The sequence below is a fragment of the Anomaloglossus baeobatrachus genome, chromosome 11, assembly GCF_048569485.1.
Source record: "Anomaloglossus baeobatrachus isolate aAnoBae1 chromosome 11, aAnoBae1.hap1, whole genome shotgun sequence".
Taxonomy (NCBI): Eukaryota; Metazoa; Chordata; class Amphibia; order Anura; family Aromobatidae; genus Anomaloglossus; species Anomaloglossus baeobatrachus.
The window spans coordinates 27,234,765-27,249,455 of record NC_134363.1 but is presented as its reverse complement, the minus strand read 5'-3'; the positions used below and the strand labels follow the sequence as shown (position 1 = coordinate 27,249,455).

Genomic DNA, 14,691 nt, shown 5'->3' with positions numbered 1-14,691 from the left:
CTAACGAGGCCGGATGTGCGTCATGAATTCTTTGACCCCCAACGACATCTCGTTAGCGATGTCGTTGCGTGTTAAGCCCACTTTATCCAGTCATTTGTGACAGTTGAAAGCTCCATCATACAATATGATATATTGAATTTATTTATTTATTTTCTATTTTATTTTCTAGAAAAAAATACAAGAAAATATTCCTGGTTTATATGACACAGACAAAAATAATGGAGAATCTAACAGATTTCATTTCAATGGAGAATGGCACTGATTCAGGATATACAGATTATTATGACAACTATACCGTAAGTGATGATGAGCAATCCATACCCAAATCCATCGTCTTGGAACGCATTTGCTTTGCGGTGATCATCTCAATACTTTGTTTGTTGGGAATAATTGGAAATGGTCTTGTCATCTGGTTCAGCGTCTTCAGGATGAAAAAGACGGTCAATGTCGTGTGGCTCCTCAGCTTGGCCATTGCCGATTTCTTCTTTGTGTTATTGTATCCTGTGAACAACATACAACGTTTATTAACTAGTTGGCCAAAATTTTTGTGCAAGTCAATACGTTTACTTTTGTTCCTTAACTCTTCGGTCAGTGTCCTCCAGCTCATGGTCATCAGTGTAGACCGATGCATCTGTGTCGTGTTCCCGGTATGGTGCCATAACCACCGAAGACCAAGATTGGCTTTCATCATTGCCCTGATCATTTGGATACTTTCATTTGCTCTGGCGACACCCTACATGTTATTTGCAGACACGATAAAGACTTACGATGGGACATTTTGCATTTTCATGATAGGTAGATCTATTTTCATAACAAAGACAGTTTTGGGCTTTGTTTTCTACTTCATTCTACCTTTGATCATCATTGTCTCCTGTTATATTGTGATTATCCTGCATATGAGAAGGAAACGCATCTTCACATCTTCTAAGCCTTTTAAAACCATCGTGGCCGTCATCATTGCCTTCTTCATCTGTTGGTTTCCCAGCTACTTGATTCAATTTTTCAGCATATTTAGACCCATTAGAATTCCTTTTTATGTAACTTACTATGGCAATTTTATAGCCATTGTCCTTTTTATCGTGAATTCTTGCATTAACCCCATCCTCTACGTCCTTATTGGTCAAGATTTCAAGGAAAAATGTTGTGGCTCCTTCCAGGCTACGTTTGAAAAGGCGTTTATAGAAGACGAAGAGAAGGAAGACTGCGGGAATCAAGACGGGAATATAGCTCTTAAAAGGGTTAATACAAAAGACTAATAAGAAGTCACACATGAGCATGAATTACCCCAGGACTTTGGATCACATGTAGAGTTTTAAGTGATAGTTAAGGGATTTTTTTTTTTTGCTTTTGGCTTTTTATTACCAAAATTACCAAAAATAAAATTGAATCAGATATACTTAATGTTAAAGTTACCTAAGTAAAACAACTTATCATTATGTAATGATTTATTACATCTACTTTGCTTAAGTAATGTAAATAACATTAAAAAGAATGATGTTGCTCTAGGTATATAGTCTATATAACCTAAACCCATAGGAGAACTTTAGAAACCGCAAACCAAGTCCTGAAGACCAATGACCGATAGCAGAGTTACTAAAGATACAGACTGGTACCAGGGTTACTGGAGGCAGGTACTATTATTATTATTTATTTATAGAGCACCATTGATTCCATGGTGCTGTACATGAGAAGGAGCTACATACAGAACACATATACAAGTTACAGTAGACAGACTAATACAGAGGGAAGAGGACCCTTCCCTTGCGGGCTTACATAGGATTTTGCGGAGGAGACAGTAGGTGGGGTGTAGGTTGGGTCGCAGCTCCGCACGGTGGTGAGGCGGCAGCTCCGCACGGTGGTGAGGCGGCAGCTCCGCACGGTGGTCAGGCGGCAGCTCCGTACGGTGGTCAGGCGGCGGCTCCACACGGAGGTCGGGCGGCAGCTTTGCAGTGAAGTAGTGAGGTCATTGTAGATTATAGGCATTTCTGAACAGATGAGTTGTCAGGTTCCGTTTGAAGCTTGCAAATGTAGCAGATAGTCTGACGTGTTGAGGCAGTGAATTCCAGAAGACTGGGGATGCTCGGGAGAAGTCTTGGAGGCGGTTGCATGAGGAGCGAATGAGAGAGGAGGAGAGAAGGAGATCTTGGGAGGACCGGAGATTACATGTTGGAGTGTAGCGAGAGATTAGTTAGGAGATATACGGAGGAGACAGACTATGCACGGCTTTGTAGGTCAGTGTTAGTAATTTGAATTGGATACAGTGGAGGATTGGGAGCCAGTGGATGGACTTGCAGAGGAGAGAAGCGGGGTGGTATTGAGGAGAGAGGTGGATCAGTCGGGCAGTAGAATTAAGGATGGACTGGTGAGGGGCAAGCGTGTTAGAAGGGAGGCCACGGAGGAGGATGTTGCAGGAGCAGTAGTCGAGGCGTAAGATTATGAGGGCATGCACTAGCATTTTTGTAGATTGAGAATTGAAGAAAAGATGGATTCTGGAAACATTTTTGAGTTGAAGACGGTAGGAGGTGGTGAGAGATTGGATGTGTGACTATAGGTAGGTAACTATGAAACTTTAAACTTCAGACAGGTAATAGACTTCCTAAAAACTGCAGATGTTTTGCGGGCGGGAAACAGACCACAGCAGGGGGCCGCTCAAGAAGCTCGGATCCGGGCAGTTGCTGTGGCTCGAGTGGCAGCCTGACCCAGGCTCGTGCAGTAGTCCGTCGCCCACAACTGAATAGGGGGGTTATTTACAGGGGAGAGTTTGTCAGTGACGCCACTCGTGGGTTGAGGTGATTGTTGGTGACACCCCCGCTGCCTTGGTATGGGGTGCCTGGGGCTGATGGACTGGGGCAGCAGGATGGTATCCCCTCCAAGGGTAGGGGAGATGTTGTCCCGGGTCACAGGTGTAGATGAGATAGAGTGATCGGGCGCAGTCTGCAGCGGTGGACCGGATGATACCGGTGTGCTCACTATTTGAATAAAGTCACACAGAGTCCATATAGTAAACTAAGTGCCGGATACCGGTAGCCTCCAGAGGTGTGTGCTTGGGTCCCACACACCGGTAGACAGGACAGGGGCCCTTCCTCCTGCACTTCTGTGTTGTTGTCTTGTGTGTTGACTAAGGGGGAAAGTCTATTCCCGGTGACTTTTCTGTGGGAGCTGTGGCCCACGAGATCTGACCCTTGGGATAACAACAGGCACTTGCAGACGCCCTATCCCCCGCATTGGGCTTCCGTCTCCCTCTATCTGGGCTGCTAGTAGGACAAGACTTGGAATCTTGTCCCCTGCTGGTAATTGGAAAGGTGCTTGCAGCTGTCCTCGCCCTAGGGTCCAGGTACCACGACAGTGCACGGCCTCCGTAATGGATCCCGCTGTCGGCACTGGCTGGCTACAGCCCTGCCCTGGTCCATTTAAGGTCTCCTGCGACCGGATCTCCGTTACCTGTGGCCCTGCTCTGCCCTCCGCCACCTAGTCAGCTCAGGTAGTCCTGTAGTCCGGGAGCTACAACTCCTGACTAAAACTTCAATCCTCTCCTTTCCACTCTCCAAACTTCACTGTTTCTCTTTCTGACTCAGACTGACTTGTTCCTTCCCAACACCTCAGAACCCCTAGGTGGGCGTCACCATCTGCCTGGCTCCGCCCACTGGTGTGTCCCTATTGTCCTGGAGGGGTGACTAGGCTTTGTGGCTGGTGTATGTACCTGTGTGTGGGTTGTGTTGGAAGGACAAGGAGGAGAGAGTCCTGCATCTGGAAGATGGATGCAGTCTCCTGTTTTGTCAGGGCATCACACAGACAGATAGCAAAACTAGAAATTGAAGACAGGTAGGAAACAGTGGAACTGGAATCTCAGACAGGTAACATACAAAACTCTGGAGTAACAAAAAAGTCTAATATAATGGAAGCCGCACACAGCTAGAAAAAGTCCTGAAAACCTCAAGTGTACACATAGAAGAGGTCCTAGAAGACCAGGATAGGTAACAGAGTGAATTCCAGAGAAATAGGAAAGTCTGAATACGATGGAATCCACAGACAGCAAGTGTTAATGCCAAGAGACAGGTGTGTGTCAGGGAAGACCTGAAATAGGCCTAGGAAGAAAATAACTTGGGAGCGGGCTGGGTTAATGGCAAAGCCTAACATGAAGCATAAGAAAGTCCAGTGGACCGGGGTGCAGGGAACCGAACCCATACAGGGGATAGGTGTGTAACACAGGTTCCAATGATGCAATAATATCCTATCTCCTGGTTATTATCCTGTAATTATTTTCCCTGTCCTGGGCTGGCCCCAATACCGTAATATTGACCTTAATTTTGCCCCCAATTCTTTAATAATATTCTAATCCTGTAGCAATATTTCCATCATTTTATAAAATTTCCATCCTGGAATAATGGATTTTGCAAGTACACACTAATTATTCTGGATGATATAATTTCACTTAGCGAGAAAGACAATCTGGAGAACTAGGGGTCGGGGGAAAGGCCAGGATAGCAGACAGAGGCGGGTAAATAGAGCAGGACCCGACCCACAAAGGCTCGCCCCTGTCTGCTGTCCTGGACCTTTCTCCCCCGCCTCTCCTTCCCAGGACAGCAGACAGAGGCAGGTGAAAAGAGCAGGTCCCAAACCACAAAGGAATGCCCCATCTGCTGTCCTGGCCTTTCCTTCCTGCCACTTCTTCCTAGGACAGCAGACTGGGGCAGGTGAACAGAGAAGGAACAAATCCACAAAGGCCCGTCCCTGTCTGCTGTCCTGGGCTTTCATTCCTGCCCCTCCTTCCCAGGACACAGAAAGAGGCAGGTGAACAGAGCAGGTCCCAACCCACAAAGGCCCACCTCTGTCTTCTGTCCTGGCCTTTCCTATCCGCTCCTCCTTCCCAGGACAGCAGACAGCGGCAGGTGACCAGAGCAGGACCCAACCCACAAAGGCCCACCCCTGTATGCTGTCCTGATCTTTCTCCCCATCCCTCCTTCCCAGGACAGCTTACAAGAGTAGGTGAACAGAGCAGGAACTGACCCACAAAGGCCCACCCCTGTCTTCTGTCCTGGCCTTTCCTTTCCGCTCCTCCTTCCCAGGAAAGCAGACAGAGGCAGGTGACCAGAGCAGGACCCAACCCACAAAGACCCACCCCTGTCTTCTGTCCTGGCCTTTCCTTTCCACTCCTCCTTCCCAGGACAGCAGACAGAGGCAGGTGACCAGAGCAGGACCCAACCCACAAAGGCCCACCACTGTCTGCTGTCCTGGCCTTTCTCCCCATCCCTCCTTCCCAGGACAGCTTACAAGAGTAGGTGAACAGAGCAGGAACTGACCCACAAAAGCCCACCCCCATTACACACATGAGTCAAAGTACAGTGCATTTCTGCAACTTTGATTACAGATATTTCAGCAAGCAATCATCTGATCTTTCTACAACAGGTATGCTTAGATTCAGCATTCTAGTGCCAGTATGGTACTGCCTTTACTTTATATAGCAAAATCCTTGTGATTTGTTTTCTTTAAGAGTGGTGTCCTGCACCCTCCCCCCCTGCAAAGTTGGACTGGAAGCTAGGTGTCATGCATGAGGATATTAGTTGTGCTCCCTCAGCAGGCACACGGCCTCGGCTTCTGCGTGCACTGCCATCAGCACATCCACTTCCCCCTCCCTTACCACATGCCTTTCACATTGTAAATTAGGTAAATACTATATAAGCCTGCAAACTTTATGGTATTAATAGGGAAAATATTTAGCCCTAAAAATGACTTTTAGCTTTAGGTTGCAGTAGCAGTATAAATATATAAAAAAAACAGCAAGCTTAGGCATGAATAGAAGAAAATCCTTAGTATATTTTACATCTAAGCTCAGTGTATGTGTGTGTGTGTGTCAGCTAAAGGAATTTGCATTGTCGCATTTACAATCACGAAATTTTGCACAGACGCCCCATATGACCTAGGGAACGTCATAGACTATGTTTTGATGGGAAAATGTAACCCCGCGCTTTACAGTTAGTCTCCAAAATCCTGCCTCCATTATACTGAATGGAGGTGGGAGCTACTGGCTATTAATAGCAACTGTCAGTGGTTGCTATAGGAACAAAATAAACTGTTAGTATAACAATCTTATGTGTAAGGTAATAAGATGTCGGTGGTGAGACGGATAACGAGAGACAGAAAGAGACAGACAGACAGAGACACAGACAGAGGTGGAAAGAGACAGACAGAGACAGACGGGCAAAGATACAGACAGTAAAAGAGACAGATGGGCAAAGAGACAGACCTGGAAAGAGCCAGATGGGAAAGAGACAGACCAGGAAAGAGACAGACCAGGAAAGAGACGGACCGTGAAAGAGACAGCCCTGGAAAGAGACAGCCCTGGAAAGAGACAGTGCTGGAAAGAGACAGACCGGGAAAGAGACGGACTGTGAAAGAGACAGCCCTGGAAAAAGACAGCCCAGGAAAGAGACAGATGGACAAACAGACAGACAGACAAAGAGACAGACGGGCAAATAGACGGACTGGGAAAGAGACAGAAGGGGAAAGAGACAGTCTTGGAAAGAGACAGATGGAGAAAGAGACAGACAAAGACAGACAGACAAAGAGACTGACGGGGAAAGAGACAGATGGATAAAGAGACAGACGGGCAAAGAGACAGACTGGTAAAGAGACAGACTGGGAAAAAGACAAATGGGGAAAGGGACAGACGGGGAAAGAGACAGACCTGGAAAGAGACAAATGGGGAAAGAGATAGACAAAGACAAATGGGGAAAGAGACAGACGGGGAAAGAGAGAGACAGACAGACACACACATAGAGACAGACACAGAGATAGAGACAGACAGACACAGAGCTGGAGACAGACTGATACAAATACAGACAGATAGAAACAGACAGACAGAGGCATAGACACAGACAGACAAGGAAAGAGACAGACAGAGAAACAGACAGACAGCGACTGGGAGAGAGACAGAGAGACAGTTACTATCCCGGGCAATGCCTGGGTACTACTGCTAGTATTAAAATAATCTGCACCGGCAACAACAAAAATTATGTGTGGAAAAGAAATCCAACTAGTTTTGGCAAGTAAACTATGCCTTAATAGGGATCCATCATGAAAGCCCACTCGGCAGTGACCAAAGCTCTTATTAGCAGAAAGAATCACAAGGCTAGACTCAAATTTGGTGAGGAGCATGTTGTGTGGATAGAGGAGAAGTGTCCACAGTTAATTTCAGTGATGAAAGCAAGTTTAACTTATTTGAATCTGATGGGAAACATTATGTTTGTTGACAAACTGGGGAAAGATGGAACCCAAAGAGTGTTAAGAAGTCAGTGAGTGGCGGTGGAGGAAGTGTCATGGATTGGGGAATGTTTTCTGCAGGAGGGGTTGGACCTCTCATACAGCTACATGGCAGAGTGAATGCAAGTGTGGATCAGAACCTTCTTCAACAACACATGGTTCCTTACTTTTACTTGTGTCCATCACTCAATCAGCAGCAATTTTCATGCAGGACAATGCCCTCTGTCACACAGCAACATGGGTAAAGCAGTTCCTTGAAACAGAAAAGATTGAAACAATGAAATGGCCGCCCAGAGTCCTGATCTAAACCAAATAGAAACCTATGGAAAAGGCCTACCCGCTATGCTCTTTCCTGGTATTCAGGGCCCCACTGCATTAGCTAGGCTGAGGCCTTCGCCTCTGTCACATCTGGTAATTCTCTTACCCGTATGGCAGGCTGCGTGGCCCATCGCAGGTAACGCTTTGCTGACAGCCGCTCCAGGTCCCTAATCTGCGGCTTTGCCTTCAGGTGGTCTGTGGGGCCAGGAGACTTGTAATCTTCCTGCCCTCCAGATTTAGCTACCAGGGCTTGAGTACCCAAGCAGCCATGGACTCCGAGTTCCAGTTTCTAGCGTGCCCTTCTGGGGTGAGCCGGCTTAGCTCCACTCCACAGAGTCTTCCTCCTTTTTTGCCTCCTTGTCAGACTCCGTTACCCTTGGCCGAGCTTCTCTCAGCTCCCTGACCTCAGGAAAAAACGGTCTGCTCTCCTCAAACTCCTGGCTCCAAATCCTCTCTCTCCAACTGTCAACTCCCAACTGTCACTCTTCTAACTCCTCCCCCAGGTCAGAACTTCTGGGAAGCTCCTCAGAACACCCGGTTCAGCGCTCCCTCTGCTGGCCCAGAGTAGGAACTGTGTTGAATGTAGGTACATACTGATCAAGGGAACTCTCGCTTGCTTCCAGGCTTAGTATTAACGCCTCTGTGGGGGCAATACTACTGTGACAACCAGACCTCTGGGGTGCCACACAAGAGGTGAGGAAAGTGCACAGTGATGGCAAAATAGAAAACAAAAACTAATTTGCCCAGAAACACACAGTACCTGACGAAGCCATTTCCTGGTGAAACGTACGTCGAGGCTGTCTTGCCTTACACCTGGTAGCCTGACTCTTCTCTGCTGTGTAACAATGTCTCAAGGTATTGTTTATTATAGTTAAGGCAGGCTGTTTATGGAAGAAGCATTTTGGAGTGACTTAAGCGTTTACTGTGTGATTTACATATCACCACCCTCTCCTTCAGCCCTTACTATATTAATTGCATGGTACATTATACAGTAGATTGCATTACCATCTTCAGGTCTATCTAGGTACTGTGTGTTTCTGGGCAAGATAGTTTTTGTTTTCTATTTTGCCATCGTTGTGCACTTTGTTCTCCTCTTGCATTAATAAATATTTGATGTATTTTACAACTTACCCTTTTTGGTCCTTTTCTTTGTGATTCCCTTGCATTTATTTATATTTATTCTTACATTGGGTATCACTCGCTTTGGTTCTATGTTTAGTCTTTGGACCTTGTCCTTTAAGGAAAGATGATTTGCAGGTTTATAAAAACCTTCAAATGTTGATCAATGTAGATTACAGTATTTCTGAAAAAAGCAAGAGATCATACATTGTTCTCTAGTTTTGATCTCCAGTGTAGATAAAAATATGGAAACAGTTACAACACAAGTCTGATAAGAAAGATTTTGAGCATTTGTTAGTCATGTGAAACTATTTTTATATAAAGGAAGTTCTTAGAAAAGATTGTGAAGCTGAATTACAGACATAATACATATTATTTGATAGTAGAATATATCTGGACTTACGGAGAAAGAGAAGTCACCAGTGCAAACAAAAGCGGGAAAGCATATGGCAGGTATATAGACGATTACTCAAATGATATAGTGTAAATTTGTAACAATTCTATGTTATACATGCATATAAGAACCAGAGTCTTTAATAGGAATCTAAATGACAAAGCAATATGAAACTTTTTGTTTAGAAATACAGTAAAAAAAGAATCATCTGCTATATTTGGTAAAATAAATCTAAAACTGTCACAGCTCAGAATGGAACATTAAACCATCAACTGTGACAACTAAATGATACATGGGCAGATTCTTTCCAAATGTAACACCATATTTTTTTGTAATTCCGTGGTCTCTAAGGTCTTTCTTCCCTAGGAATTAGAAGAGTCCCTTTGACAAAAGAAGCAGATCAATTGTGGAGTCCCCTTCAAAATTTGAGAATTCCTTGTTAGGAAATATCAAAAGTGTATCTTGTAAAATAGACAACAGCTTCAACCAATTTAGGTTTGTGATGTTGGAGGACTAGATACTTTTTTATGCTTTTAATACATGTAGAGCATCATACAGATGCTAATTATATGCAACAAAAGATCAAAAATAACACAAGCTCGTGTCCAGAGATTTTAATATTAAACAATTAAATATCTGTTTTTAAATGTTGACTTCTGCACTAGAGATGTCCATACTACAGTGTGATTTGGTCTTGGATCTAATCCACTTATGGTATTTTTAAAAAATGTACAAATGTTTAATCCTAATGTGGAAGTTGTGGCCGGAACTTCTTAGTTTCTTAATGGTTTGGGTGCTTCAAGTGAAACAACTTACTTTCATATTCACAATAAAAATATAATGACAAGTCAACAAACAAATTGGTTGGGAAGGGAGAAAATAATTAGACAGAATTTTTGCAATTGAGGAATTCATTTTTGGTGAACAAATTTTCCAAGCGGAATTTAATATACCGTGTTTTTCATTTTATAAGACGTGCCGGATTATAAGACTCACCCAACTTTTGAAGGAGGAAAATAGTAAAAAAATAATTTTTACTTTTAAAATGAGGGTCCATCTTATAATCCTAGTGCCTTTTAAATCAGACCACCATGGAGGAGCATCGGTGGTGGAGTGGCTCAGGAAGGTCCCAAGAGGCAGGGTAGGCGATGCTGCGGGATCGAACGAGGGGTTGTCGCGGCTCAGGAGAGTCAGTGTGCAGAGGGTTGGCGATACTGTGGGCTCGTGGGGTGTCACGGCGGCAGGTGCCATTGATCTGTCGGCAGGCTTGGAGGAAGGGGTGTCATGGCTCAAGAGGGACAGTGTGAGGAGGCGGAGGATCGGTGATACTGCGAGCTCCATTGAATCGCTGGTTGTTGACGCGATGGACTTTAAGAAAATGGCCACAAAGGTGGCCATTTTCTTGAAGTCCATCACCTCAACCGCCGGCTATTTAAAGCAGCCCGCTGTCCGCTGACAGTTAATGACGCCTACCGCCGTGACACTTCACAAGCCTGCAGTATCGCTGACCTGCCACTGCTGCACACTGACCCTCTTAAGCTGCGACATCCCCTCCTCTGAGCCCACCACCATGACACCCCACAAGCCCACAGTATCGCCGACTACGATGACACCCGCTCCGAGCCTTCCATATCCCTGAACCTTTTCCACCACTTCTGCTCAGGTAGTCCATATGTGTTTTGTAAGAGGCACACCCATTTTTCCCCAGTTTGGGGGAAAAAAAGAGCATCTTACAAACCGGAAAGTATGGTAAGCTTAACAACAATTTTTTTCCATGCTGTAATCTATTGTCCTGTCATTTTCTTATATAGCAATGAGAGTCAAAAGTTACCAATATACAATAACACATTGATCTAAATTGTTTTGTATTTATTTTATCTTCCAGAAAAAAAATCGAAGATAATATTCCTGGTATATATATGACACAGAAAAAATAAATAATGGATAATGTAACACATTTTGATTACAAGCAAAATGCCACAGATTGGGACTACACAGAATATTCTGAAAAGTTTATCAGAACCTCAAGCATTGAGGAAATTTGCTTTGCGGTGATCCCTTCAGTGTTTTCTTTGTTGGGAATCATCGGAAATGGTCTTGTCATCTGGTTCGGCTTCTTCAGGATAAAAAAGACGGTCAACGTCATATGGTTCCTCAGCTTGGCCATCACGGATTTCTTCTTTACATTAATGACTCTTGCGTACATTGCGCAATATTTAATAGCAAGTTCGTCAACATTTTTCTGCAAGATGCTGCCATTAGCAATGTATCTTAACTCGTCGGTCAGTGTCCTCCAGCTCACGGTCATCAGTGTAGACCGATACATCTGTGTCGTGTTCCCGGTATGGTGTCATAACCACCGGAGACCAAGATTGGCTTTCATCGTTGTCTTGATCATTTGGATAATTTCATTTGCTGTGGCGATACCCTACATTTTATATGCAGACAAGTTAGAAACTTATACTGGAACAATTTGCCTTTTCAGTATGGACAGATCAATATCAGTAAAAAACATGACTTTTGGTTTCATTTTTTACTTTCTTCTTCCTTTTATTAGCATTGTCTCCTGTTACATTGTGATTATCCGGCACATGAGAAGGAAACGCATCTTCACATCTTCTAAGCCTTTTAAAACCATCCTTGCCATCATCGTTGCCTTCTTTATCTGTTGGTTTCCCAGTTACCTGATTTATTTTTTCATTATATTTAGAAATAATATTTATGTTATTTATTATGGAGGTTTTATAGCCATTGTCCTTATTATTGTGAATTCTTGTATTAATCCCATCCTCTACGTCTTCATTGGTCGAGATTTTAAGGAAAAATGTTGCGGCTCCTTCCAGGTTACGTTTCAGAAGGCGTTTATAGAGGATGACGAGAAGGAAGACTACGGGAATCAAGAACAGAATATTGCTCTTACAAGGGGTCATACACAAGACAAATAAGAAGTCGTACATAAGCTTGAATTACACTATGACTTCGTTCAAATATTGATTTTTAAGCTATAATTAAAGAATCTTTTATTTTTTTTTGCCTTTGGCTTTTTGCTACTCATTTACCAAAAATAAAGAAAGCTTCCCCAGATACCTATAGGGACAAGTTAACGCAGTGAAACTATGTATCATTATGGAAGGATTAGTTATATTTTCTTTTGTGTAAAATAAAAAAAAAATAATTTAAAAAATGACTTTACTCCAGGCTATTTAATGGTGTTCAAGCATATTTAGGATACAATTTGTTTTTTTGGGGGGGTGTTTTATTTTTTACTTAAATATATATACTTTGGGCTATGAAAAATTGGTAGAATCAGGTTTCATGCAATATTTTGTACTTTTTAGCATTTTAATGTTTTTTTGTTTCTGTCATGCGGTATCCGAATTTGCACACGCGGATTACTAGTATGGCGTCAGACTTTCTTCGCCAGGCAACCTTGTCTCTCTTAAGTACTCAGCTCTACTGAGCGTCGGCTGAGTTGTTTCACTGCTCCCAGCTATGCAGAAGTTAATCCTTTTTGGAGCAGTGTGTTAAGGACCCTTTACACACTGCAACATCGCTAGCAATATCGCTGTAACGTCACCGATTTTGTGACGTAATAGCGACCTCTGAAGCGACATTGCAGTGTGTGACACGCATCAGCGACCTGACCCCCGCTCTGAGGTCGCTGATCGCTACAAGTCATTCAGGACCATTCTTTGGTCCTTTGTTTACCACTGCGCAGTATGCATCGGTGTGTTTGACACCGTTACAACGACATCGTTAGCGACCAAGCCCATAGGCGTGCTAGTGTTCCCTTTCCAGCGAGGTCGTTCTGCAGGTCCGTATTGCTGCCGCATTGTTGGCCAGGTTTGCCTGTTTGACAGCTCACCAGTGACTGTTAGAGACTTTCCAGTGATCCCAGGTCAAGATTGCTGGTGGGATCACTAAAAAGTCTCAGTGTGTAAAGGAGCCTTTACACTTCTGAGAGCCAGGTTGCTGATTACCTTCTACAGCTGGTCTCCTCCTATTTAAGGCTGGGGAGTATAGTATGAGACCACCAAAGATAGAAAATGCTTAGCTTTTGCAATTTTCCAGTGTCCGTGGCGATCTACAGTTTGGTGACCAGCAATTTGCTGCCTGCGCTGTATGAAAGTTCCTTGGTGTGACTTTCTCCTTCCCCTTTGGTTTATCCCCTCTAGTGTCTTTTTTTGTCTTCCCTTTGTGGACATTTGCTGTGCGCGTGAGATTCAGTTTTACCCCCTTGTCTTTGTCTTGTAGGAACTTCATTACTTCGTGTCCTGCCCAACCCTGGGTTGAGGGTACGGGGATATTATGTCAGGACCTGGCAGGAGACAGGGCCAGGTCGGGGACCAAGACCTCCCTACCATTAAGGCTACCTCTGGGGTAAGTGGGAGAACAGGGGTCCCAGTCTTATTGCCAGCATAGGTCCCCCTGTTCATATTCCGGTACGGTGCAACATTTTGTCACCACCTACAATGCAGAATTGTCAGATTTTTGCTTTCTATGAAAAAGAAAAGGTCTCTCACCCTATTACAGGTGGCAGCTGGCAAAAAATAGTATTGCCCAGAGAGGCTTTTTGGATTCTTACCCTAGATAGCAGGGCTCCTAAAGGAATGAATCAGAAAAATTATATTATATATATATATATATGTATATATATGTATATATATATATATATATATATATATATATACAGCATGTATATATATATGTATATATATATATATATATACATATATGTGTATATATATATATATATATATAATCAATTTGCATATAATTTTTTCCTGATAAGGGTTTATTTTTTGTAAACATATATTTATATTTTAAGTTGATATTTTTCTATTTCTAAGTTTCAGTTTTTTTATTTTTTTCAGATATACTGTATATGGGAATTTATTCAGTCTTTTGTTCTTGCTGAATAAGGCTAATTATTCACCTTCCTTTCACCTGTTTTAACCTTATGTGGTAAGAATTAATTGTCGTTGAATAACCCCTTCACCCCCGGGCAATTTTCCGTTTTTGTTTTTTTTTTACTCTCCTTTTTCCACGAACCGTAACTTTTTTATTTTTCCTTCAATCTTGTCAGGGATGAGTTGTACTTTTAAATTAAACCATAAGTTTCAGCATATAGTGTACTGGAAAATGACAAAAAAAATTCCATGTTGGCAAAAATTGCAAAACAGTGCGATTTCACGATTGTTTTAAGGATATTTTATTTATCGTGTTCACTATATGGTAGAACTGATGTGTTGGTGTGATGCATCACGTCGGTACAAGCTTGTAGATATCAAACATGTATAGGTTTACTTTTATTTAAGGGGTTAAAAAAAATTCTGAAGTTTGTTGAAAAAAAAGTGGCACACTCTTTGAGCCATTATCCATGACCCGTAGTGTTCTCATTTCTTTGGGGTATGAGGCTCAATGATGGTTTATTTTTTGCATCTTGAGCTAATGTTTTTAACGGTACCATTTTTGCACAGATGCTACTTTTTGATCGCCTGTTATTGCATTTTGTGTAATATTTGCGACAACAAAAAAACCTTAATTTTGGCATTTAGAATTCATGTAATGGTACTTGGGCGTGTGTGACCAGAGGAAGG

General features: G+C 43.1%; 1 protein-coding gene and 1 pseudogene across 1 annotated transcript; both read left to right on the top strand.

Moving 5' to 3' along the window:
* Nucleotides 1-218: 218 nt before the first annotated feature.
* On the top strand, nucleotides 219-1,256 carry LOC142256867 (chemerin-like receptor 1). Its single transcript, XM_075328810.1, has one exon. It carries the CDS (start codon nucleotides 219-221, stop codon nucleotides 1,254-1,256), a length of 1,038 nt encoding a protein of 345 aa, XP_075184925.1.
* Nucleotides 1,257-11,031: 9,775 nt separating this feature from the next.
* On the top strand, nucleotides 11,032-12,099 carry LOC142255762 (chemerin-like receptor 1; annotated as a pseudogene).
* The last annotated feature ends 2,592 nt before the right edge of the window (nucleotides 12,100-14,691 follow it).